Source organism: Phocoena sinus, chromosome 6 (genome assembly GCF_008692025.1).
Source record: "Phocoena sinus isolate mPhoSin1 chromosome 6, mPhoSin1.pri, whole genome shotgun sequence".
In the NCBI taxonomy this organism is placed as follows: domain Eukaryota; kingdom Metazoa; phylum Chordata; class Mammalia; order Artiodactyla; family Phocoenidae; genus Phocoena; species Phocoena sinus.
The window spans coordinates 6,036,980-6,064,126 of record NC_045768.1 but is presented as its reverse complement, the minus strand read 5'-3'; the positions used below and the strand labels follow the sequence as shown (position 1 = coordinate 6,064,126).

Here is a 27,147-nt window from a genome sequence, read left to right as displayed (position 1 = left end):
ACCCAAAAAACAAACAAACAAAAAAAAAAAACAGCGCTCGGTGTGGCCAGCAGCCCGGTTTCTGTGAGGTCTGGCCCACTTTTGTGCAGTTTGTTGGTAAGGATATTGTCATCCCTGTGTGCCCAGGCTGTGGGACAGGCCAGCCCTTCACCTAACTGAGCCTCAGTTTCCTCATCTGCAAAGTGGGTGTGCTCATGGTCCCTGACTCCAAGGGCATGTAAGGAGGCAACAAGATGATTCACACGCAGCAGAGCATAAGGCGTATGGTAAGAGGTCCCTGACGCGTGACACACACTTGTCAGGGATGCAGGGATGCATGTTAGTGATCGTTACTAACACGTTGTTTTGACTACACAACTCGGCTTCATCCCGAACCGGTCGTAAATATATCTTGTGAGCAAAGTCAATCTCTCCATGAAGGAACCTCCCTACGGCCCTGGTCTTTGTGCCTGGCACTCAGGAGGCGTGGAAAGATGGGACTTTTGGTTTGCCCCGAACCTTAGCAGGTTCTTGTTTTACCTGCTGCAGTCTCTCCCCCACCCCCATCCCACTTGTTAATTTTGAGGCTGCCCTGACCTGCCCTTCACTGTGTGCTCACTCTGTCCTGGGCACAGAGATGGAGATGTGAACGAGAGAGATGTAATTCCTGCCCTCGGGTGGAAACTAGCCAGGTCGTCCGGAAAACCGAGCTTGTGGGGCTCAAGCCGTCTGTCGTGGTCTGAGCTGCATCCGTTTAAAGACTTCTGGGCCAAGCCAGCCAGCCCCAGGAGGCAGAAACCTCCACCCTCTCTCCCCCTTATTCTCTCCCCGTGGTGCTCGCGGCTCTCCCCACGGAGCCTCCTTCCAAAACTCAGAGGAGGTCCCCTCCTCCCTCTGCTCTTGTTGCCAATCTTGGGTCTCTTCGGCCTTTCCCCTGATGCCAGAATGGTGGAGGGAGGGGCATCTGGATTAGGGGGTGGTCAGCAGCTAAAGTGTCTGCAGCCCAGAGCACAGAAGGGGACCCCCAGGAGTCTGGTTGGGAGATGCTGGATGTCACCAGCCTCTCTGGCTTTGGGAAGGGTCCCATGAGGGTCCCTTCCTGTAGAATAAGGAATAACTCTGATTGGTGCTTCCCCCCACCCAACTCTGCTCGACCATGGAGGGCAAGACCTTGACTTGGGGGGAGGCAGTATCTGGCACCCATCTTAAGTTAAATGAGCGAGTTGGGGCGTGGAGGGCCCCACAGCCGAGAAAGGGATAAGCCACCCAGGAGAGGGAAGGCCCTGAGGGAGGGAGGCGGCTTCTGCGATCCCTCTGCCCCCTGTGTGTATGCAGGTAAGACCAAGGAGGCTGCTCCCCGACTCCACTGGAGGCTAAACGGCAGCAGCAGGAGGAATCGAGGTCAGACTCTGACAGCTGGGCTGGGCAAGAAATATCAAGCCTGTTGTAAACTCAGTATCCTGGAGAATGGGCTGGGTCCTCACTCGGGCTCTGTGACCTTGGGCAAGCTGCTTACCCTCTCTGAGCACCAGTTTGCTCATCTGCGGTACCTGCCCACGTGACTCTGTGGATCTAAAGGGGAGAGGGCTTGGAGGTCTGAGCGTGAGCCAGAAGGGGAGGGGGCGCTGTTTAGCCACAGAGTCTCAGGGAGGGAAGTAGACCCCGGGGACCAGATGCGCCGGGGTTCTGGCCCTTTCCTTGGGCAAGCCCTGTCTCACGGAGCTTCACTTTCCTCCTCTGGAAAACAGGCATCAGGGGGGCCCCAGAGGTGGGAGGAATCTGCGCACTTGAAGGGTTTAGCGTGGTGCCTGGTTCTGGGGGGACCCTTTAAACCTCTCCTGGTGGCAACTGAACCTCAGAGGCAAGTCCTCTGTCCTCCAGCGCGGGATGGGCCCACTGGCTTACAGCCACCCCTTGCCGAGAGAAGCAGAGGTCAGAGGGGGGCAGGGACTCCCCCGGGGCCCAGAGCCCAGGCCTCCTCCAAACACCTCTTCCGGCTCTTTCTGCATCCCCCAGCTCCATCCACCCCCATCCCCACCCTAGAGAGTTCTGGCATGTCATATCTCACAGTGTCAGGTGAGAGCCCTTCCTCCTGGCCGTGGCCTTGGGATTGGGCCCAGATTCCTCTGCTCCCAAGGCCAGGCCTGAGCCCCTCTGGGGCAGATGCAGCCGGCCAGTGCACTGGGCTCACGCCATCCCTCACCAAGGGCCCCAAAGGCCGTAGGAAAGGTTTTGGACGTTTTCCCAGATGGGTGGGGCCGGGGGTGGCTGTCTATGGATGGAGGTGGTGGAGACGTTAGATTTGGGTTTGGATATCCTTTTAGCACGTAGTCCCTAGTATGGAGGGGGTTGGAATCAAGGCCGGGTGATCATGGTGATAAATTGGGGGTATCACTGGGGGTGATGTCAAGGACAGATCCTACATATATTTAGGAGGAACACTCAATAGGACTTGGTACATAGGTTTCATTACCTTGTAAATTCGGGATTATATACTTTTTAACTTCTCAAAATCTGACAACTGTGAATGTTTGCCCATGATTTTTTAACAATACGTCATATGAATGCAACATATTTTATTTAATCCCTGGCCATTGGACATTTAGGTTGTTTTTTTTTCTCTCTGATATGAGCAGTGCTTGAGAATCATCTCTGTACTAAATCTCGGCATGAACATCTTTGTAGTAAATCTTTGCACATGTCTCTTCTTGAAGATAAATTTCCCCGGCTGAAGCTGTCATATTAAAGGCTGGGAACATCTTAAAAGGCTTTTGATTGAAAAATTGTTCAATTGCTCTCCACAAAGTATGTTCCCATTTATATTTTCAGCAAAAGTGGATGGGAGAGTGCCTGTTTCCCTGCATCCTTGCCAGCACTGAGTGTTATTGTTTTTCTGAATAATTGCCAACTTGATGAGGAAGAAAAGAGTAGCTCACTGTTTCAATATTCATTTCTTTGATTAGTATAAAATAAAATCCTGGAATCTCTGAGCTAGAGGAGACTTTGGGGTCATGTAGTCCAAAGTCCTCATTTTACTAATGGACCAGTCTAGTACCAGAGAGGTGAAGTATCTCTCGCAGGGTCACGTGGCAAATACCCGGGGCAGGTTGACTCCTGTCGGGTGCCTCCCATGGCGCCGTGATGGGTTGCCTGCTGGGGTGGAGATGAAGATGTCTTGCTTTCTTCATTGAAGCTGGTGGGATTCATCTTGTCCTAAATCTCTCTTGCTCTCCAGTAAGGAAAAGAAAAACCAGTATAAATTAGAAAGAGGTTCCTCCTTACTGTCATTATGAGATGAAACACTTTGCACAAGTGGTCTATCTACCACGGCAGAGATCGTCATAAATTAACACGCCAGGTTTCCAGGTAATGTGAAATTGGGGTCAGGTTCCCGGCTGGGGGTGGGACAGCAGAGTGGTGAGGGCTCAAGGGCCAGCTTGCCGGCCATGTGACCCTGGGGAGCCCCTCACCCTGCTGAGCTCTGGGTGCCAGGTGTGTGCCGTTGGCAGGCACAGGGACCTGCACCTAGTAAGTGCTCAGTAAATGTCCTCGCAGGAATGGGGCTGCTTGGCCGTCGGAGGCAGGGGACGGTTCGCGGCCACCCCCCTGGGAGGTAACAGGGTGAGCTGTCACAGGCCCTCGGCTGAATTGGGAGTGAATGGTAAACGCACACGGCTTCTGTGTTTGGCCTGGCTGGTAGCTGGATTGTTCTGGGAGTTGGGGAGGGCGGGCCGGCTCCAGAGTGCTGGGTTTTAGGATCCTGCGTGGACGCGGGCCTGGAGGACTGGAGACACACCTGTTTGGGGTTCTGTCCCAGAAGCACTGCAGCCTGGACAGTGACTTTCGAATCACTAGCCCCCCCCGGGCCTCGGTTTCCCGCTCTGTACAGTATTCAGATTGCCAGATGGTGAGACTTCCGTGGGGCAGCTCCTCCGGGGCCCCAGGGACGGGATGTGCTTGGGCTCCGGTGTCTCATGACATGGACTCTGGCTGGCTCAGCGACAGGCAAGTCTTTCACCTCCTGATGCCTCAGTGTTCTCATCTGTGAGTTGGAGATTATAATGCCCTCATAACACAGGGCTGTTGCGTGCGGGGTTAGAAACAGCAAAGGCACTGAATTTGGTGGCTTGGGTGCTCCCCGTAGCTCATCAGTGGTGATGGAGACCCCGTAACCAGCAACGAGTAAGGATCAGAGGCTGTCGCCTCGGCCGGAGTCTGGCATTAAGCATGCCAGCCCAGCTCAGTGTTGATGTGTTCGTCACCCACTCCTCCCAGGAGCCGTGCATGGTCCCCACTCTACAGGTGGGGAAACTGAGTCTCAGAGGGGACCGGCGCTGGCCCAGGGCCACACATCTGGTGAGTGGTGCGGGGGAAATTGACCCTGGGCTGTGATGAGGGGCCCCGTGCGGTTGGTGCAGGTGTGCGGGTGAGCGTGAGTGAGTGTGGGCGTGCGGCCCTGGCTCACGTGGGCCTGCTCCGAGCGTGAGTGACGGGGTCGTGGCACGTGTCAGGAGTGAGTGAGCGGCACGTTGGTGTGTGTGACGGCAGGTTGTAATGTAGGTGTGCAAGGGGGGTGGGGGCCCTCAGGTGGGAGGCACAGACAGGCCGGGCCCTGGATCAGAAGCTGATTGCTCAGCTGCCCGCCCTGGGGCCAGGTGGCGTGGCTGCCGCGTCTCTCCCCTTCTGCCCTGGCCTCGGTGGTCTCTGGGGGCCCTCTGCCCTCGAGCAGTGGGGAAATGTCATTGGCAGGGGTGACAGTGATGATGACTCTTGTTTACCAAGTGGGCACTTGGTGCCAGGAGTGTTGAGTACAGATTTTCCCTCCTGTGTTCTCCCCACAGCCCTTGGAGGAGGAACTATTATGCCCATTTTACAGATGAAGAAAAGGAGGCCTGGGCAGGTTCAGGGACATGCCCAAGGCCTCCCAGCCAGTCAGTGGCCAAGCTGGGGCTCAGGCTTAGACCTTTGTCTTGCCAAAGCCATGCCCTTCCCACCCCGTGCCCGCCTCCCATGACCTCTGTGAGCCTTGTAACCTTAGAGCTGCTACCCAGAGTAGTGAGTGTCCCATCACTGGAGGCATTCAAGCAACTGCTGGAGTGTCAGACACTGCCAGGCATCCTGGATTCCTGGGCCGGATGTGAGGTTGGGTGGTGGGGTGGTAGGATCCTTCCAGCTGGGAACACACAGCCCTATTGGTCTTTTTTTTTTTTTTTTTTTTCTCTTTTTTTGGCCACACCGTGCAGCTTGCAGGATCTTAGTTCCCCGACCAGGGATTGAACCCGAGTCCTCGGCAGTGAAAGCGCGGAGTCCTAGCCACTGGACCGCCAGGGAATCCGCCTGGTCTTGCCGTTCTGATTCCTGCAGGGGACTGGGGACAGCCTCACTTGGCTTCCTGTGGGATGGAGGCAGAGTCGAGGCCTTCAGTACAGTGACAGGAGGAGGGTCGTGACAAGTCCAGGGAGCATCACTAAGCGTGTACAGCGGGCTGGGCCGCACCCAGGCCTCTGAGGCTTTCTTAGCCTTTGCCCCATCCGGGGGGGTCCTTGGGTGCTAAGGCACAGCCCGAGGATGAAGCCGTGGAGGCCCAGAGTGCCCCGGCCATCCTGCCCTGCCCGTGCCTGGCGTGGCCTGGGGGCCTCAGGAAGTGTCTGTTGGTCAAGGGAGAGACCAAGTCCTCACGGGTGCCATGCGGGGCTCAGAGGCACGGTGACAGAGAGGACCTTGGGCTCTGGAGGTCTGGTAGCAGTATCCTGGGGGATTGTAAGCACCTTGAGGGGAGGGATGCATCTGGTGGGTTTGGGCGTTTGCTCAGTGCCCAGCCGGGAGCTGTGCACAGAGCAGGCCTGTGAATGCCTCTGGGTAAGGCTTGGGCTTTCCAAAGTGCTCGCCATGTGTTGCTTCATTCTGCTTCTCTGCTGACCGGGGCGGGGCCCACCTGTGTCCCTGACCTGCAATCTGATGGGGGTGGGGAATTGCCAGGGAGCTAAGAGTCTGGGGTCCTGGTTCCAGCCCAATTTGCTGTGGCTGCGCCTCTCAGGGTCTCAGTGTCCCCATCTGTCCCACTCTCAGTGATATGGATGTCACCTTTTCTCAGCCCCAGGGAACCCTGACGGTGCCATCTAGGAGGCCGTGCTCCCCACCGAGGGAGTCTGGGTTGGGGTTGCCCAGGATGGGTTCAGGGCAGCTGTTGGCCCTGGCACTCCTGGTCTCATGAGGTGGCCCCAGGAAGCTGGCGGCGCATCCAGGCCACCGTGCTCTGGATTCCCTGGCAGGGGAGAAGGAGGAGAGCGGAGGAATGTGGCTTTGAGGAATGTTTAACCCAAGGCAGAAATAGCACTCTGCAGTTTTTATTTCAGGCTTGGGTTTTCAGCTAGGAAGTGGGCTCAGAGCGCCATTCTATCTTTCTCCAGGCTCCACCAGCTCCCCCACTGCTCTGGCCTTTTGGGGACAGGAAGTGGCCTCTTTTTTTTTTTTTTTTTTTAGAAGTAAGAAACTGCTGTGGGAACCAGAAAGGGCCCTGGATTTGGAGGCAGACAGATCTAGGTTCAAATCCCCTGTTCTCCACTTCCCAGCCCTGTGATCACTTCCTACCATGAACCCCTGCTTTCTCTTCTAGGGAACTGCGGGGAGGGGGACGGCAGCTGAGATGGCTTGTCGGTAGTGTCAGGAATTCCTCCTCAGGGACCAGCCGGGCCTGGGTACAGAGCCCAGCTCCTCTCATCAGCTCTGGGATCTTGGCCAAGCCCTTTCCTATTGAGCTTCCTCACTTCATCTGTAAAATGGGCAGATGACGCTAACCCCGCCTCCCAGTATGGTGGATGGAGTGAGTGTGAAACTATTGGCAAAAGGGCCTGGCACACGCTAGGCTCTTGAAATCCCTCCTCTGAGTCCTGGTGGCCTCATACATAAAATGGGAAAATGCCTCCTGCGGACCTGCTGCGGGAGAAATGAGGGTCCTCACCTGGGCGAGGGGCAGCTGAGACCGCCTTCCATCTGACCTTCTGTTTGCCTCGTTCCTCTGAGCCTGAGCAGGACCCACCCCCGCCCACACTCAGCTTGCATCAGCGCCCAACGTCCCCTTGCATGGAGGTGCCCTGGGCCCAGCCAGTGCCCGCCCCAGACCTGGTGGTGAGGACCTGTTTAACCCACCTTCTTGCCATTCGGCTGTGAGCGCCGTGAGGGTCGGACGCGTCTGGTTTCACAGTTCACTGCTGCATCCCTGCTCCTAGGACAGAGCCTGGAGCACATTTGTTGGAATGAAGGAAAAAACAATTCCATAAACAGACGAGCTAATGAATGAACGACATTTCTTTTCTTTTCTTTTTTTTTTTTTTGGCCACGTGACATGTGGGGTCTTAGTTCCCCGACCAGGGATCGGACCTGGGTCCCTGGCAGTGGAAGCGCGGAGTCTTAACAGCTGGACCACCAGGGAAGTCCCTCAACGACGTTTCTTCTCATCCATCTCAGGTCTTTGCTTTCCATTTGTCTGGCCTCCTCCTACCTCCTGGCCTGGGTGACGAGGGGCTTAACACATCTCGGGGGGGTGGGGCGGTCCTCAGAAGTCAGGTGCTGGGAGGCTGGGCCTCAGCAGGTGAGGCTTAGCAAAGACCCCAGCCCCTCTCACCGTCTGGGGCTGGGGAGCCGGGGAGGGGAGACAGCCAGCTTGGCCCCTCCTCCAGGGCCCCTCCTTCTCCTTTCTCTTTGTATGAACCAAAAGATTCCTGTTCCAAGGCAGGAGATGGGGCTATTTTTGGCACTGTGGGGGAAAAAGCCAACGCTTCCCTTCTGTTCAAAAATATATGGTGTATGTGCTGGGCAGGCAAGGAGCTAGACGAGCTCAAAGCCTGTGCTGGTGGGGCTCCTGTCTCCCGGCACCCGTCGCCCTGCCACCGTCCGTGGCTCGGTAGCCTACACGGTCACGTTGGATGATTATTGTTTCCAGACTGCCTATGATGGGGCCCTTGCTGGGCCTGAGCAGGACAGGATCTTAATTAAAACCAACAGTGGCCGTCAAAATACAGGAGAGGAGCCTGCTAGCTGCTCTCACCTTCATTCGTGTTTCCTCTGCTCTGGCTCCGTGGAGGGGGTGAGTGGTCCTGAGAAGCATTCTGGACGCAGCTTGGGGAAGGAGGCCCATTCTCTCACAGCTGGAGGCCCTGTGTACCCGTGTGGGCAAGTCTGGCCGAGGGCATCCCCGGGCCGCTCTGCCACCCCTCACTGCCTGATGCAGAAACTGTTTGTGGAACAGCTGTCTCCTGCCAGGTCCCGTGGGTGCCAGGACACGAGACACATTGGATGGATGGATTTCTGGCCCTCGTGGCATTCACAGCTTGGTGAGGAAACGAGACAGAGCGTTGCACAACGCTATGGGAGCCCACCGGTTCTGTGGTGCACCTGGGAGGGCTTCTTGGAAGAGGCAGCGTTTCAGCGGAGACTCAAGGGTAGGGCTGCCAGGTATACTAAACAGTTATTCATTGTTTATGTGAAATTCGAATTTCACTGGGCATCCTGTATTTTTATTTGCTAAATTTGGCAGCCCTACCTGAGGGAGAAGTAGGAGTTGAGAAGGCACAGAGAGGTTTTGGGGCGGGGGAGGGTTTATGCGAGATGTTGAGAGCGTTTCAGACAGAAGGAACAGTGTGTTCCGGGTCTGGAGGCCTCGAGGTTGCAACTCTGAGGCCCTGGAAACCCGGAGCGGGGGCGGGAGTGTAGAGGGGATGCACGGTGAGCCAGAGGCCTAGCGGGGTAGCCCCTCAGAGGGGCTGGCTGACCAGCAGGGAGGGCCCCACCCGGAGGGCACACTGATGGAGCTAGTCTTGGGAAACAGGCAAGGACACAGGGCACACTAGGGGAGACAGGGCCCTCCTTGGGCGAAGGAGGCACCAGTGGGCGTTTTGGGTCAGGGTCAGGGTCCAGCCTCTGGGGGGCTCTGGCCAGGCTGGTGGGTGTGCGGCACTCTAGTGGTTGTGACCTTAAGGACGGTGGCCGATCCGGCTCGTGTCTGAGCTGTGATGAAGACCAGCCCAGCGTGTCCCACCCCCTCCCAGGGCTGGGGATGAAGCAAGGAAGTGGGGGCTATGGCTGGGGGGATGGGGTGGATAGGAGGAGTGGCAACTGTCCACGGCTTCCTGTAGCCCCCTCCCCTCCCAGCTGCTCATGTTATTGGCCCTGGTCATCCTGCCTCGTCTTTGGGTGCTGTGACACCTTTGTTAATAATAGTAGCAGTTGTTAGTATCTTGGAGCCCTTTGCTGTGCTCTGTGCCCGTAGCCAGAGGAAGCTCCACACGGCGCTTCCTCTGGCTAGTGCTTTGTTCTAGAGAGATGTGGCTTCTGGTGGTCCCCTGGCCTCACTATTCTCTGTATCGTCTCTGGGTTTTGGACATCGCACCCCACCCCCCTTGCTGGAAAGCCCTTTCTCTTTGCCTGCTGAAGTCTGATCGCCCTTTATGTGTCAGCCTAAGCGCCCTGTCCCCAGGGAGCACGCCCTGACCCCCCCCGCTTGGGTCGGGTTCCAGCTTTACACTTTCCCTTCTTATCACGGCAGATAATTAGACAGCTGTGTGGTCGTGTGCTGTAGGTCCGCATCTACTGTTCCATCAGGGCCTCGGAGGATGGGGTCGGGGTCTGGGTCACTGCTGTGTTCCCTGGCCCATTTGAGTGCTCAGAAATTAATTGTTGGATGAATGAAGGGGTGAAAAATCCCATTTGTTCCTTCTAACCACCCTGCAAGGAAGGTATTTGTCACCACCACCATCCCCATTTTACAGGTGATGAAACTGAGGCTCAGAGAGGTGAACTCAGTTTCTCCAGGTCACACAGGGGCTAAAGAATGACTCAATTCAGAAAAAGACCTTTCCTGTTGACCAGGTGCCTCAGGGCCTCCCACAGCCTCTGACCTTGGCAGGTGCTTGGAAAATGTTCATGAAATTGGGCTGAACCAAACCCCTGAGCCCTCGGCTCGGCTCGGCTCTGAAATGTTTGAGAGGTTCTCCACCAGGAGTCCTGAGAAAATCCCACATGCCGACCGTTTCCCACGGTCTCAAAGGAAGCAGAAGGTGTGGTTCACTTCCTTCAGGACTTACCACTCTTCTGGAAGATTCAGAGTCTGGCAGTAGAGATGGCTTGAACCAGGGAGTAGTTGGAGTCTTACCTTGGGGGTTGTGTGTGTGTGTGTGTGTGTGTGTGTGTGTGTGTGTGTGAGAGAGAGAGAGAGAGAGAGAGAGAGAGAGAGAGAGAGAGAGAGCCCATGTGTAGCCACCAGGGCAAGTCCATTTATTAGCCAGGAATAACTGAGTTTTAGAAAACTAAAGTTGGCATGTCTACTTTCCAACTTACCCACCTAAATCAAGCATAACACGTGCATTCTACAAGAACGAGTACACACTGAGTGCCTACTGTGTACCAGACGCTGTTCTGTGGCTGTGATGTAGGCAGACCCAGATCCTGCCCACGGAGCCCCCAATGATTGGGGAAGGACAGAATTGGAAAATACGGGCCATCACAAAGATGAGAACAAAACCACTCCTTGTACTGTCTCTCTGACATCACTGTCGTTAACATTTTCACCTGTTCCTTCTAGTCTTTTCTCTGTGTACACAGCTATGGTAGGCTTTATTATCCTCAGTTTCCTGACGAGGTTCAGAGAGGTTAACTGATTTGTCCAAGGTCACACAGCCAGGACATGGGAGAGCTGGAATTTGAACCCCCACTTAGTCAAAGCAAGTTGTTAATAGATCAGCAAATAATGAGGACCTTTGCTTCGGAGCCCCGGTGGCCCTTTGTTGGGGATTCAGAGAAACCAAAGATTCAGTGGGACCAAGACAGCGAAGTTCAGGAAGCAGTCAGGACGTTAAAGAAGGTTATTCTCAGAATGTTTTCGTGTGACGTTTTAAATACTGCACTTCTGCACAAGCTCTGAAGTCACCCAGACCCTGGTTCTGGTCCCAGCTCCACTGCAGACTGACTTTGGTCCTTGGGCAAGTGGCTTCAGCTCTAAGGGCCTCAGTTTCCTGATCTGTATAATGGGGATAATCAAAACCATGCTGAACCACAGCATGGTTCGGGCACTGAATGAGATTCAGGCTTGTGAAGTGCCTAGTCTGGGACACAAACAGTCATGCCTAGTAAATGGCAGCTCTTTCGTCTTGCTATTCCTGGAAACCACAAGACGAATGACATCTTCCTGCAGTTTTACTTGAGAACATTTTGGCAAAAGTTATTTAACTTCCATAGAAATGAAAATCAATGCACTTTGTAACTTTAAAGTAAAACAAACATCTATAAATGATGGAATAGAATGCAAAATCTGCAGAAATATTTGAGCTAAAACACAAGATTTGAACTACACCTTGTTTCGGTGGTTGCCTAGACTCTGCCTCTCACTCCTGGGGGCAGGGGCACTGGCCTTCTCCCTTCAGGGGGTCTGGGGAGGGCACCTTTGGGGAGCCCTTGGACTCTTCTACCACATGGCCCTGCTCCAGGGACCAAGCAACAATTTCACCTACCTGTGAACTTGTCAGAGTGAACATTCTTTTTTTTTTTTTTTTTTGCGGTACGCGGGCCTCTCATTGCTGTGGCCTCTCCCGTTGCGGAGCACAGGCTCCGGACGCGCAGGCTCAGCGGCCATGGCTCTCGGGCCCAGCCGCTCTGCGGCATGTGGGATCCTCCCAGGCTGGGGCACGAACCCGTGTCCCCTGCATTGGCAGGCGGACTCTCAACCACTGCGCCACCAGGGAAGCCCCTTTTTTTAAAATTTATTTTTGGCCACATTGGTCTTCGTTGCTGTGCGCAGGTTTTCTCTAGTTGCGGCGAGCGGGGGCTATTCTTCATTGCGGTGCACGGGCTTCTCATTGCAGTGGCTTCTCTTGTTGTGGAGCATGGGCTCTAGGCGCATGGGCTTCGGTAGTTGCAGCACGTGGACTCAGTAGTTGTGGCTCGTGGGCTCTGGAGCGCAGGCTCAGTAGTTGTGACACACAGGCTTAGTTGTTCCGTGGCATGTGGGATCTTCCCAGACCAGGGCTTGAAAATGTGTCCCCTGCATTGGCAGGTGGATTCTTAACCACTGTGCCACCGGGGAAGCCCCAAAGTGAACATTGTTACCCCGTTTGTCAGATGAGAAAACTGAGGCTTGGAGTGGGAAATGAATCACAAAGATTCAAGCTCTGTTTGGTAAATCTGAAAGCGAGAAGGGTCACAGCATCCAGGAGAAAAATGGAGCTCAGGGGCCTGGCTCTCCAGTGGAGGTACCGCCAAGGGGCACTTGGATGGGCAGGAGCCGCTGCTCCCCAAGTCTCATGCACCCCAGTGCCTGGCCCGCAGCAGGTGCTTGGCGAGGGCTTGCCATGGCTTAGGGGTGCTTGGTGTGCGGCCCCCTTCTTGGGGATGACCATCGCCGGGCTAAAGCCTTCTTGAGTTTGGGCTCCAGAGTCAGATGGACCTGAGCTCCCACCTCCAATCCTCTGCCACTGACCCTGTGACCTGGGACGAGTGCCTTTGCCTCTCAGTGAAGCCTCAGTTTCTTCATCAGTGAAGTGGGCTGTTGGGGACCCCCTACCTCTCAGCAGAAGGGCTGATGCAGCCCAAAAGCTCAGCCAATGGAGTCGTCTGGGGCTCAGGGAGGATCCTGAGGGGCCAAGTGGGATACAGGAGATTTGAGCTGGGGATTGAGTGGCTCTGAGCAGCTTCTCACATCCGTGTTCCCTTGAGGGCTTGGCTCCTTTCTGTGTCCTGGAAAGTTTCCTAACTTAGCACGGGTCCCACAGCCTGATGCCACCAGCCACTTGTCCCGCTGCTGCCCCAGTGGCGGTGAGACCCCTGCCGTTTAATTCTAATGCCGTAACTGTCATCGTGATGGCCCATCTCTCCATGTGGAGCACTTGTCACATGCTGGGCTCAACGCTTTCAACCTCCTCTTGTTGGCTCTGACGGCAGCCCTGTGATGGAGGAGGAAACCATGGCTCAGAGAGGGGAGTGCATTGACCGGGGTCACACAGCGACCACGTGGTGGGTGGACCCTTCTCTGCAAAGGCCAATGGCGGGAGAGAGCCCGGGTTCTTTGGGCCACGGTCAGGTCCACCAGGCCTGAGCTCAGGGTGGCGAAGAGCAAGCCCCAGGAGCGGGGGGCTCAGCTGGCCGAGTCCCAGCCCGAACCCACCCTCTGTGGTCAGGGATCCACCATCCACTCCAGGTTCCTGAAGTCAGGCCTTACGGGCCTGAAGCTCCCCCCAGACCCCCAGGGGGCTCTTCTGCAGATGAAATAGCCCCAGAACTGCTCAGCCATCCTCCTGCCACCCCAGCACCCTGGCCCCTCTTAGTGCGGGGGCTGGGGGCACCGGGAGGGTGTAAGGAGCGAGGCCCGGGAGGCGGTCAGAGCCTGGTCAGCTGGGTGATCGTGGACACGGTTCCCTCTGTACCCTGGGACACTGGGTGCTTTGCGAGGGTCTCCGGAATCTTGTGTATGAAGGGCTGGGTGCAGGGCTGGCAGCTGTAGTGGTGGCTCACAGGTCCGGTCCTTACCTACCTGTGGATGGCAGTCTGGTGTCCTGGGTCCTGGCGGGCAAGCCTGCACAGAAGGGTGCAGGGTGAGCGAGGCAGGCGGGGCCTCTACCAGCCGGTGCTCAGCCAACGAGGGTGGAAATAGTGAGCCAGGGAGGCTGGGCCACTGCCACCCCAAGGGGAGGGCTGTAGGGTTTGGGGCTCTGGGCACCTCGTTTCTTCTGGGTCAGGGCGAGGGGCTCCTGCAGCGCCCAGCACAGCCCAGACTGCCCGGGATTCTGGGCAGGAGGCCAGGCCTCCTTTCTGATGAAACTCAGGCCGGTCCTGGGGCCCAGCTCCCCTGCAGCTGGGCATTTATGGAGAGCAGGCATGGGGCGGGGTGGAGGGCGCTGGGTCCGCTCTCTTCCCTCCCCGGCAGAGGCGTGGGACTCTCATCACAGCGACAGTGACCGTGGCACTCGGGCTCCCGTGCGTGTTACCACGTTACACCTGGTCTGCGGCAGCTCTGCTGGAGGACTCCGCTTTACACATGAGCCTGCCAGCCCCCCATCCAAGGTCACCTGTCGCGTTAGTGTATCTGGGACCTGGCCCAGGGCGGGTGCCCACCCTCCAGTCTCCATACCGCCCCTCATGGTGTCCATGGGCTGCTCCCTGGGCTCGGGGCCTGTGGGTCTCCATCGTCATTGACTTGCTGCCTGCAGGTCACTTCGTGGGAGCCTGGAAGTCTCAGGAGCCTCCAGAGAGGGGAAGCAGCATGGCCACGGCAGGCAGCCCGAAGTCCCCCTGCCCCTCCCAGGGGCACCAGTGCATTTCCACAGGCTGCTGGAAGCTGCTCCAACAGTGCTGGCTGACCTCAGGGGCTGTGGTCCACGGGTCTGTTACAGGTCGGGGTGGGGAGTGATTTGGGGCTGGGGAGCTTGTGGCTCCCGGGGGATTAGAGAGGGCAGCTCTCCTCTTACCCAGCCCTCGGTGCGGCAGGCCCCTGTGGGTGGGAAACCCCACGGGCATTCAGTGCTCTTTTCTGCCCTCCCCGGTGCAGCCCTTCGCACTGGCACAGCCGGGTAGCGTCGCTGAGAGCGGTGGGAGGAGCCCTCTCCCCCTTCGGGGACAGGGCTGCTGAGGCCCAGACCAGGGAAGTGAGGGGTCACGCAGGAGGGGGGCGGCAGACCCCTGGAATCCATGCCCCACAAGACCACCATGCTCTGCCATCTTTGCTACAGACAGCTGCCCCTCCTTGGGGATGCTGGGGTCACTGCCCCTGGAGTGAGGGAGTCAGGCTGCTGTGGGGCAGGGGGCCGCATCCTGGCCCACCAGCATGTTCTCTCCCTTCTCTGAAGAAGCTTTGCTGGGGGGGAGGGACATGACCAAATTAGGGATGCTGGCGGCTGCTGGGTGGGGACCAGAAGGGAGGGAGGAATGGAGGTGGGAGGCTGAGAAGAGGCTGGCACAGCCCTGGGCTGGGGTGGGGGACTCTGGGCCGGCCCTGGACAGTGTTCTCGTGCTCTCCAGGGAGCCTGGATGGGTGGGACTGCCGGTAGGGCACAGAATGGGGATCCAGGAGGGGAGTTCCGGTCTGGGATGGGGGTCCCTTTGGGCCACTTGGAGCATGAGGGGTCCCTGGGCTGTCAAGAGGAGCCAGAAGCCTGGAGGGAGGGGTGCAGGGTGCACATGCCGCCCCCCAGAGAGCACGTGAGGAGGCCACGGAGGCAGGGACTTGGAGAACCCCAATATTTGGAAGCTGAGCAAAGACGGAGAGGCCTAGGGCCTGGGGAGGAGCTGTCTGAGGGGGGCTGCACTTCTGGAAGGTGTACAGTCAGTGATGTCAGGACTGATGGGAGGGTGGGATTCAGTGACAAGGGGATGCTGGCGGCCAGGTCCCAACAGCCCCCAGTTCTCTTTTTGTGTGAATCAAACCGGAGGCCCCTTTGCTGATGGTTTTCCTGCAGTGGGGGTGGCGGAGGCACGGCCGACACGCAGCCTTTGCCCCTGGAGATGGAAAGGGCCCGCAGGACAGCGGCTGGGGAGGGGGGCAAGGGCTCGCACGCAGGGTGCCCTCCACCCCTCCTGCTGCCGCCAGCGCCTCTGTGGGCCGCAGCCCCTGCTTTCTGTGCCCACCGTGTTTGAGCTGAGCTTCAATCAGGAGAGAGGTATTTTGCTTTAGGGAAATCAAAATCAGACTCAACATTTATCCTGGGCTCCAGGGACCGGCTCTCGTGTTCGCTCCTGGCAGACAAGAGCTGCGGGGAAAGGAGGGCGGCCCGGGAACGCGGCTCTGTGGGTGGAGGGGAGCAGGGGGCCCTGGGGGCACCCCTGCCACAGCGGGGGGGGTGAAGGCTGGGCCGGGGGCAGGGGCTGGGCCCCTCTCTCCACGCTGAGCCCCCAGAAGGCTCCCTCCCGCTCTGCTGCCCCCAGCTCTCTGGGGAAGTCAGCAGGAGGGGAGTAGAGCTCAGCCCCCTGCTAAGCTGGGAATTTTCTATCCACCTCTCAAGAAACCCTCCCGGTGACTCTGCCAGGTCGGAGCTTGTACCCCATCCTTCAGATGAGGACTCTGAGGTTCAGAGAGGTTAAGTAACTTGTTTGGAGCAACCCAGTCTACAAGTGATCAAGACAGGTCTTAAATACTGATTTCCTAATGAGCCTGGGCACCCCGGTCCTGGAGGCGAGCTGGAGAGAGGCAGCTTGTTTTAAAATTGGCCGAAGCCAGTTGTAATTATGAAGGTAAACATGTTGTGAGAAACATGTTTCAGGATGTGTTCCCAATCCAGCCAAGTGGCTTGGTGTTGATGTGGGAATCAACAGGACACTGGGCTGGGCTCTGAGGGTGATGCCAGGAGAAGCGCCTTGACCCCTGGGGGCTTAGCGTCCAGCTGGGAAGGTGAGGGGGAAAAAAGGGCTTCTACTGAGCGCTCGCTGGGTGCCAGACCTCACGCCAAGCGCTTCAAGTCCATCCTCCTCCTCTAAGAGAGTCTGTTTGTCCCATTTTACACATGAACAAACCGAGGCTCAGAGGTGTGGGGTCATTCACCCAAGACCGCACAACCAGAGCCCTCCCTGTGGCCCACCCTACTTTACCGATGTCCTGTTACCCCCTTTCCCCGGCTTGGCCCTGGCAGGCAGTGCCCCGTCTGATCCTCTGTTGTACACTTGATGAGAAGACAGACTACATGTAAAACAGTGGGTCCCACGTATGAGAGGAGTTCCCAAACGGGGCTTGGGAGGGCTTCCTAGAAAAGGGACATCCCAGCTGGGACTTGAAATGTGTGTAGGGCTTACAGGTAGCAGAGGTGAGGGCGTGTGTTCTGGGCAGAAGGAACAGAGGTACAAAGGCCTGGAGGTGGGACCAGTTAGAGGAGCTTGACGGGGTCACAGGGTTGGGGGAGGGCAGCAGAGCAGGGGCCAGTAGCACTGAAAATGACCTTCATTCGTGCTGGGCCTGGACCCACCGAGTGCTTGGTGGATGCTTGTTAACTGCATACTTGCATGTCGGCTCTGGGAGGTGGGGCGATGGGACCAAGCTGGGAGCCTGAGCCTGTCGCTCTAGTATCTGGGTGGAGGGCGGAAGCAGAGGGACCCCAGAACGGTCCCTCAGCCCCCTCCTCCCTCCTAGTGCCTGTGGTGGTCGGAGCCGCTAGGGGTGTGCTCCTGGGCAGGACCCTTGGCCCTTCCGGTGCTGTGAGGGGGGCACACAGGTGGTGGGCTGATGAGGACAAACATTTCCCCCCAACTTTTTATTTTGAAAGATCAAGAGCAACACAAGTGCTGTGAGCACCTGTGTGTCCACATCTAGATTCACCAACTGTCAGCATTTTGCCACATTTGCTTCCTGTCTCTTTCTAACTATGTGTGTGTGTATTTCTGAACCTTCCCCGAGAGGCTGCAGGCATCCTGGTCGTCGCCCCTAAGTGCTTCAGGGCACATCCCAAGGAAAAGGACATTCTCCCACATAACCTCCCTACCGTTCCTGCTCCTAAATAAACCAACAGTGAGTCCATCAGGGCATCCAACTGCCCGCCTGTAGGCAGCTTCCGCCAGCAGCCCCGTCGTAGCTGGTCTTTAACTCCAGATCCAGGACCCAGTCCAGGCATTGCGAGTTGCATTTGATGGCCTTGTCTCTTCAGGTCTTTTTTCTGGAACAATCCCCTGCCTTTTTTACCTTTCGCACCCTGACTTATAAAAGTATCCTGGCCACTTGTCTTATGGAACGTCCCCCGTTCTGCATTTGCCTGGTTATATCCTCACGATTAGACTCGGGGGGCTGGGGTTTGGATGCAGGACTGCCTGACCCTTGGGGAGGGGCTGGGGGCAGGTGACCAGCCCCCCTGAGACCTGCCTGCTGCCTGCCCCCCCTCCAAGACCCTCCCAGATCCTCCAGGGCTCCAGGCAGTCAAGCAGTGGCAGCTGCTGGGCCTGGGACGGTGCCAGGGGATACCAGTTTCCTAAAGGTTAATTCGCTTAAAGCACGGGGCAGGGCCTGTCTGCCCCTCCCCAGCTCACAGCTTGGCTGCCTGCTGACCACACAGTGTTCTGTGATGGGACCATTCTAATGGGGCAGGGGACAGCCAAACATGTCTGCATCCTAGGAGCTTGTTGGGTGCAGGGGCTGGTGAGGGGCACAGGGGAGCCTGGAGGCTGAGAGGCCCTGGGGGGAGGCTGCTGGGGGACGGGGCGTGGGTGTGTGGTCAGGAGAGGGTTGGGACTTCTGAGCTGGGGGATTCCAGGGCAGCCTTCTCTGACCCTGGGAGGCCTCCCCTAAAGTCAGCAGTGGACCAGCCGCCTGAGCCCTTGCTACCCAGCTCCTGCCGTTTATATCACATGACGCCAAGGTCATACAAGGTCATGCAGCTCATTGGCTTACTCAAGGTGGGCGGGGCGGGGCATCCACTTGGACATCCATCCTGGGTTCTGGAGGCACAGTCCTGGCCCCTGGCCCCACCCAGTCACCTTGGGTGACTTCTGGCAAGTAAGCAGACCTGCCTGAGCCTCAGTCTCCTCATTGGGAAAATGGGGTCACACCTACCTGTGGGAGTCTTATGCCCGTGAAGAGCACCAAGCACTTTAATCTTCACAGCAAGCCCATTTGACAGATGAGGAAACTGAGGCTCAGAGAAGGGAAGTACTTAGCCCAAGGACACACAGCTAGGAAGCTGTGGTGCTAGGTTTAAACTCAGGCCGTCCGGTCTGGCTGCAGAGTATAAGCCTCTAAGCTCCCAGCTGTGCTATGGTGGGACTCCTGTGTCTCCAGCTTGGGTTTTTAAGCATCAGCCCCTCAGCCCCTGCTGCCCTTCACTGCCAGGTGTGGGTGGCAGGTGTAGGGCAGCCCACCCTGAGTTAGACCACGGACACTTCCCTCTCCACCCCGCTGCTGGACTCCCTTCCCACCCGCTACCCTCTGCCAAAACTCTCTTGGAAAATTGCATTTTTTTACACGAGGTCTGGCTGTTCCCAGTAACCTCCAGCTCTCACTGTTGCCTCGCTCTTTTTGTCAGCATCCTGCTTATGGACGGGGCTCTTCCTTAGCCTCTGATTGGGCTCGTGGGAGGAGAGCGCCGACGAGCTTGCAGATGGCTGAGCCACAGACCTGAGCTCAGACCCTCGCACTACCACTTCACGTCCTGCCCACTTTGTAACTCAGTTTCCCCATTTGCAGCCAGGGCAGAGTCACAGCTTCCGTGGGAGCACTGTCAGGGCAGCTGAGTCGAAGCACAGAGGCCCGCCCTGGTACAGATCGAGGCTCGCAGTGGGCACTCAGGACTTGGCAGCTGTTACGAGCTTGCTTTGAACAGTTTTTGAAAAGTGGCCTCAAGTGTGACCAGGCACAAATGGTGAGGTGGACCCCCTTGGGCCTCCCTCCTCACTTCTCTGGGAAGGGATGCCAGTTCCTTTATTCACCTGACCTGCACCCAACACCCACCTTCCTGTCCATTCGTTCTTTCATTCATTCATTCATTCTACAGGCCTGTATTGAGCACATCCGAGTGCCAGGCCCTGTGCTGGGGATTCAGGAGTTTTCACACCTGTTCTGATTGAATTCCCAGGACAGCTCGTGTGGCAGGTACTATAACTATCATTCCCACTTTACAAACGAGGAAACTGAGGCATGGGGAGCTGGAGGTGCTCTCTCAGTCACTCCCCGCCTCCTCTGCCCCGAGAATGAGTGAGGCCTTAGAGGTGGTTAGATATTCTTGTTCAGTGATTTGAGCGAAATGACTGGTTTTGTTCCAACCTGAACCGATTCAGTACTTTTCATAAAAAAACATTTTGTCGTTTGTTTCCTGATTCAATAAAGAATGACTGTTTGGGCTTGGCTGGAGGTTCAACTACTTTATACGGCTCATTCTAGCTTTTGGTGCACCGTTCTGTTCTCGTCTTGCCTATAAAAAGAACCCGGGACTGATGGCTCTGAGGGGCTGGAGGGATGGGTGGAGGAGGGGAGGGTGCTGGGTGCCGCCAGGGCCGAGGAGGGGGCTCAGCTTTTCTGCCCTGGCCCCCCGTGTGCAGGCAGGGCAGCTGAGAGCCTGGGGAAGCCAGTGACTTCTGTGACCATCCTGTCCCCAGGGATGCGAGACGGGGAAGAATTATGTCCTGCCTGCCCAGCCCAGGACTGCAGGGAGAGGCCAGCCTCTGCCCGCAAGAGGCTGATCTCGGCCGTCCTCCAGGCAGTGCGGTGGGCATCTGGAGGGGATGGGCCAGTGTTGTCTGCTGGGGGGTTAGACACAGAGCTCCTGACTGGGACTATTCACCGGGTGGGGTGGGAGTTGCAGACGCCTTCTTGTTCAGAGCTGGCTGGTGTCCAGACTTGGGCAGACTGGCTGTGGGCCGGGGTGGGGAGGGCAGGAAGGAGGCTCCCCTGTGTCTGTCTGTCCCCTAGGACACCTTCCTGAGCTAAAAGGCCACTTTTCTGTTTTCTTTTGCAGTTACCGAGAAGGAGGTCCAGCAGTGGTGAGTTTCCCCAAACTGTTGGGTGGGAGAGGGTGTGTTGGCTTTGTGTTGATGAGACGGCGGTCCAGCTGCCCAGGACAGCGGCACGTGGAGGACCCTCTGAGAGCGGCTTATCTACAAACCAGTCCAGGCAGCCTTTGTTCAGATTCCTTTGTTCACAGGAGATGACATAGATCCAGTTGAACTGGGATGGGGGTGGGGTGGTGGTGACTCCTTGCCTTGTGTGGCATCTCTAAGGACCACCAGTGTTAATTTCAGACTCTGCTCATCCAAGGGAGGGTTTTGGACCAGAAACAAGTCAGGAGACTGGATCCCAGGCCCAGCTTTGTCCCTAAATTGTCCCATGGCCTTGAGAAGTCTCTTCTCTAGAGTTCAGCCACCCTGTCTATAAAGTGATTGATTAGAGTGGATCAAGGATGGCAGATAGGTTTCTTTTTGGATGCCAGCTCTAATCAATCCATAGTAGCTGCCTGGAGTGCTGTGTTAAGAAGGATTCTGAGGCTGTATATCATGGAGCAAACGGAAAGTATAGCATCATTAATGCCTGGAAGGTCTGGAATGGATTAGTTATGCCTGCCCTGGGGCAGAGACGGGAGAGTGGTATACTGTCTGTCATTGTGGAATGTGGAGCAGACAGGGGAGACTCACACATGGTAAGGTGAACCTGAGTTGAGAGTAGGTGAGCGAGGAGGCAAGCTTGGAGACCTTCCAGAAAGTTTGGTGGCTTAGAAATGGACTCTGCTCCTACCTCTTCCTATCCAAGTGACCTCAAGTGATCCAACCCCCCTCAGCCTCCGTTTCCCCACGTGTGTGACAGGAATGATGGGGCATCAGGGCGACATTCCCTGTAAAGGTCCCAAGAGATGACAGCCCTGGCAGTGGTCTTCCGTCGACTGTTCAGATGGGGAGCTGAGGCCTACAGATGTGCCCTCCCTCACAGCAGGCCGCAGCAGGGCCCAGGCCACGAGACGCCTGGTGGAGCCCTGCTGGGGGCAGGGCCAGGCTCCCCAGGGGCCACTGCTTACACCTTCCTGTCCTTGAGTCCAGGTGGCAGAGGGGGAGAGTTGTGGCTGCCCTGCTTGGCTCTGCTGACCCCTTGCTGGAGACCCCGGCTAGGTGGGCAGGACCTGGGTGGTGAGCTGGCTGTGCCCCACGGCGGGAGTGGATGCAAAGGGAGCAGCTGCCACTCCCTTCTTCCTCCCCCACATCCTGGGACCCAACAGGTGGGCCTGACCTGCCTCTGACCTCATTTTCCACTTCCGCACTTCCCCAGGTGAGCGTTCCAGAAATACTGCTGCTTCTAGGTTTTTTTTTTTGGCTGCGTTGGGTCGTCGTTGCTGTGCGCAGGCTTTCTCTAGTTGCGGCGAGTGGGGGCTAATCTTTGTTGCCGTGCACGGGCTTCTCATTGTGGTGGCTTCTCTTTGTTGTGGAGCACAGGCGCTAGGCGCGCGGGTTTCAGTCATTGCAGCACGCGGGCTCAGTAGTTGTGGCTCACGGGCTCTAGAGCGCAGGCTCAGTAGTTGTGGCATACGGACTTGGTTGTTCCGTGGCATGTGGGATCTTCCTGGACCAGGGATCAGACCCGTGTCCCCTGTGTTGGCAGGCAGATTCTTAACCACTGTGCCACCAAGGAAGTCCTTCTTTCTAGGTCTTTATCTGTGAGGCTCTCCCTCCTGGATTGCCCTACCCGGCCTTCCCGAGCCTTTGTCACTCACTTTTCCCACCCTTCCTTTCGGGGCCATCTGAACTCCACTCTCCCAAGGCTTACCTAAGTCACCTCCTCCAGGAAGCCTTCCTGGATTCCTCATCTGTACATAATCCCCCTCCTTCCTACATGGCAGCCAGAGGGGTCTTTGTTGAGCAAATATTTAACAATGCCAGGCTTCTGCTTAAACTCTCCCTGGACTCAGGTGAAGTCTGCACCTCTGGCATGGTCACGTGGTTACGAGGCCCGGCTCAGGCCAGCCTTGCTGTGCCGACCCCTCTGGCTGCCGTTTCCTCCTCTCCTCTGCCCTCTGCCCTCTGGCCTGCCCAAATTGCTATCTGTTCCCGAATTCACCTTACTTTCTGGGGCTTCCTGACCTTTGCCTGGGCTGTTCCCCCTTCTGGGAACACCCCTCCTCCTCTTTGCTTGGCCACCACCTCCTCACCCTCAGGCCTCCTTCCCTGAAACCTCCTGAGCCCCCAGCTTGAGTCAGGGGCCTCCTCTGACCTCCCACAGCCCAGTGTCACAGCTGGGGACACACCAGGCACAAACAGGGCACACCTGGGACAAACAGCAGTTACAGGTCTGCGTCCCCCTCCGCCTCCCCTCCTGGCCTTGAGGCCGGCTCTGCCCTGTTCACTGCTGTGTCCCCAGGGCCTGGCCACAGCAGGTGCTCAGCACCCATCCGTCGCCCCGAGGTGCTTCACGTACACATTGTCATCGACTTCTGGGCGCTGTCCCGGGGGCTGCCATGGTTTATCATCTCCATGGCGATGGGAGAACTAAGCTGAGGCTCAGAGAAGGTCGGAGCAGGGATGAGGACGAGGTCTGTCCTTGCAAGGCGGCAGATGCCTCCCCAGTGCTGCTGGGTGCTGGGTGCGCTCTCAGATGTGGCCTTGTTCATTTTGTCCTCGTAGTCACCCAGAGCGGGGTCCCACCATGGCATTCCCTAGACGAGGCTCCCGAGCCCCAGGAGGTGCAGGGCACACCTGAGCCCTGGCATCCTCCCCCGCTCCCCTGAGTCGTCCCCAGGAGAGACAGGAGGCAAAGTGGCCAGAAGGGATCCGGAACCAGGGCTTGAGCTGAGCAACCTTGGACAAGTTACTGGACTGCTCGGTGCCTCAGTTTCCCCATCTGGAAAGTGAGGGTGGTAATCGTCAAGCTTTATAGGAATACTGTGAAGAATAAATGAGCTCATTCCTACACAGCGTCTGGAACAGAGCCTAGTAATAAGTTCTCTGTTTTGTTAATAATGCTATAATAATACTAATAACGCTGATCAGTGTAGCCATGGAGGGATCCTGAGATTGAGGGTCCTCTCCTCACTGTGTAGATGGGGAAACTGAGTCCCAAACAGGTGGAGGGATTTTTGTTCCTTCATCAAGCTGACATCTGAGCTATGACCTGGACAACAGGACTCAACCGCAGAACAGCGTTCCAGGTGCAGGGAACGGCAAGGACAGAGGCTCAGCAGTGGGAAGGGGCTTGGTGTGTTTGAAGAACAGCAGGGAGGCCAAGGAGGCCGGCCTGGAGGGGACAGTTGAAGCTTCTACAACACAACCAGGGCCCTTGTGATGCCCAGTCCTTGCTGTAGGGGAACTCTCTCTAAAGAGCTTATAAAGAAAAAAGTAGATCTTTTCTCTGCCACAAAGTTCCATGGACCTCAAGTAAATGCCCTTTGATTCATTTTGGTGGTGCCTTCCTCTAACCCTCCTGGGTCAGCCCACCACCCACCTCACTGTTGTATCCTAGAATGGTTATACCCCACAGGGTGAAGGCAGACTAGGGATGGCTAAACAGCGACACTCATACCACCACTCTCCCCACCTGTGTCCACAGCAGACATCAGTAATGGATCACAGATTATGGCACTCTGGATCAGTCTCCTGCAGTGCTGTGGGCAGACCGTGTAATTATTCTTAGCACACGAAATGAACCAATTTGTAATCCCATGATGGGCCTACACCTCCCTTGTTCACTGGGACCGTAACACAAGACTGCTGGATCAGAGGCCAGATCCATGCAGCCCGCTATCCCCTCTGTCCTTTGCACAGGAAACAAACGGGACAATCACCTGCATCCCAAGTGCCCGGGCCCATTTCAGAGGATCCTTTCTCACCACGGCCTCCAGCCATGCCCTTTCATGTCCTAAACCGCCCTCTGGCACCTGATAGCTGGGGAATGCCTGCCCTTCCTTGGGAAGACTGAGGTTCCTGAGCCCAGACTACCAGGGCAGCAAACAATTTAGCACCAAACCATCTGGGGTGGGATTGGGAAATGGGAGGGAGGGGCACGCGGAGAGCAGCGGGGTCGCAATGGACAGAGTTTTCCTATCCCACCTGTGACATGTGTGGGTGGATTCAGCCAGGGCGGCTTCAGTTTCCTCCTGTGTTTCTCTCTCTCTCTTGCTTAAAGCCCTTCGTGGCTTTTTACTGCACTTAGAATAAAGACCCAGCCCCTTTGCCTGGTCCTCGGGGCTCCCCAAGGTCTCTGGCCTCACCCTCTCCCCGGCTTACCAGGCACCAGCCACACTTACTGTCCCTCAGCCATGCCACGCTCCTTCCTACCTCAGGGCCTCCATCCTTGCTGTTCCCTCTGCTGTTCCCTCTGCCCCAGATCTTGGCATCTTCGCTGCAATGTCACCTCCTGGGAGAGGTCTGCACTGACCACCCTGCCCCTGTTCCTCCAGCCTGGTACAGGATCATCTTGTTTGGTGCTGACTTTCAGTAGCTGCTCCCCAGAATAGGAACCAGACCCAGGGGTCTTCTGTGACTCTGTGACTTGTCCTGGGCCACCCAGTGAGCAGAAGCAGAGCTGGGCATGTCCCAGGTCCTCCAGGAGAGCTGAGGCCCCGGGTGGTCAGGAGCGCAGACCAGGCAACAGGGATGTGATGCCTGAGCCGGGCCAGCTGGGTGCTCACCTCACACCCGGCTTCGTGCTGGACACCCATGGTGTCATCTCTGCTGCTCCTAGCTCTGTATTTGGCAGAGACGGGAGGAGGCTGGGGCGTCGGGAGGTGGGGCCAGTGTCAGGTCCACAGCCAGCCCGAGGCCCCTGCCCACCGGATCCCTTGTTCTTGACCAAGCTCCATTCACCACAATGGAAGATCGGGAACCTCGGTGGGGACTGACTAGGAAACTGTAGCAGGTCCCAGGCCCTTAAAGGCGACCGGGAAATTGTGATCACCTGGAGGGTGAAGGGAACGCCATCCCAAGGGGGAACAGCAGGGCACAAATAGTGTCCCAACACAGTTCCATGATGAAGAAAGTGGAGGGAAAAGAAGATGGAAAGGAGACTGGCCAGAGGCTAGAAGTGGGTGTGCGGGGGGGGGGGGGTGTGTGTGTGGCATCATGGGTATTCTTTTTTCTCTTATATTTTCTATTTTCCAAGTTGTCTGTAATGCTTTTGTTACATTTATAATAACCAAATAACCCGATGGTATTGTAACAAAAATAGTGGGCGGAAGCAGGAGGAATTCTGCAGCCGCCTCCCACAGGGCCAGCTGTCAATCCTGGACCCTCCTCCGCAGTCACAGCTGTGGGTAAGGAGGCCGCCGCCAATGCCGTGGGGTCAGTCCAGGAACAGCCCGTTTTACAGATGAAGAAACTGAGGCTCCGAGGGGCAGAGACGCTTGCCTGGGTCTCACAGCTGTGTGTGTGTGTGGAGTCTGGGTCCAGCTTGCTGGCCTCCATGGCCTGGGCTACGGAGGCTCAGCTCTGCTGGCTCTGGCTTTGGGAAACCCCACAGAGCTGAAGGCAGTGGAGGATGGGGGAGGGGAGAGGAGCAGGGAAGAGGCCTCATCCTCATGGATGTGTTCGAGCCCCTCCTCCAGGATCGTCTGAAGGCAGGTCTCCAGGGAGCTGGGAGGGGAATGCCAGGGGAAGGGAGGTGTTTGAAAAGATAATGGGAGAACAGTTTCCCAGGGCCGCTGTGGCAGTCCCTGATTGCAGCTGGGGGTTATGCTTTATTATTTATCCATCTATTTACTTCCCACTTTCCACACTGCAGCGAGCAGCATCTGCCGTACTTAACCCTGGCGGGGAGGGAGGTGGGCATGGAGGGCTATGCGAGGCTTGCTTCAAGCTGGGTCCCAGAGGGAACTGCAAGCAGTGAATTCCAGAAAGTCCTAGCAGGCTGGTGCCTTTGGGGACCCAAGGCCCTGGCGGCGCTGGGGATGCTGGGGGCCACAGAGAACGGGATGCTGAGCTGGAGTTGGACCCGTGCCTCACGGCCAGCGTGCATTCATGCATTCACGCATTCATTCATTAATTCACTCCCTCATTCATTCAGTCACTCATCTGCTCCCCATTCATTCATTCAGTCACCCCCTCATTCATTCACTCCCTCATTCACTCCCTTACTCCCTCATTCATTCTCTCACTCTTTCACTAATTCATTCATCCGCTCACTCATTCCTTCATTCATTCGTTGGTTCATTCATTCCGTAAATCTTTACTGAGCACCTATTATGTGCCAGGCCCATGGCCAGCACTGGGGGCAGCAGGGACTGGGGGAGACGAGGTGCTGGAGTCCCCTGGGGGACACAGGCTGGCGCAGTGGCGGTTAGAGGCGGGGTGGGAAGCTTACAGGGAAGAAGCCCAGCGTTGAGTCGGGAGTGTTTTATAAGTGGCACTCAGCCTTCAGTGTTTTTATGAAGTGACAGATTTCTTTTTTTTTCCCCTTTCCCTTTTAAAGAGGCTTAAGAATGCAGTTGTCAAATCTGGGACTTTTTTCTCTCGTCTCCACCCCGTCGTGGAGAGCTGGTTCCCAAGCACAGTCAACCGTGCCGAAAACCTGTGCTCTGGTGGCTGGAAACTGGGTGTGTGGAGCTCAGGAGCCGTGCCACGTCCCAGGCTCGGTTCCACAGCTTCTCCTCCCATCCGCAAAGAGAGTTGAGACCCCTGCTCTTGAACACGGTTGTGGGAGGGGTGGTCTCCATATAAATTCCTCAGAACGCTGTTTGTGCCTCACTCCCCCTCCCCGGCCTAACCTGCACCAGCGACAGTGCCAGGACTGCTGCTGCTTCCACC

The 27,147-nt window shown here is 56.8% G+C and overlaps 1 protein-coding gene across 1 annotated transcript in view; it reads left to right on the top strand.

The window, feature by feature from the left end:
* Positions 1 to 27,147, top strand: part of NCS1 (neuronal calcium sensor 1) — a 61,417-nt gene that overhangs the window by 3,490 nt on the left and 30,780 nt on the right. Inside the window, exon 2 of the mRNA XM_032635892.1 lies at positions 20,388 to 20,412. Coding sequence (XP_032491783.1) covers positions 20,388 to 20,412 — 25 coding nt within the window. The remainder of the gene's footprint in view (positions 1 to 20,387; positions 20,413 to 27,147) is intronic.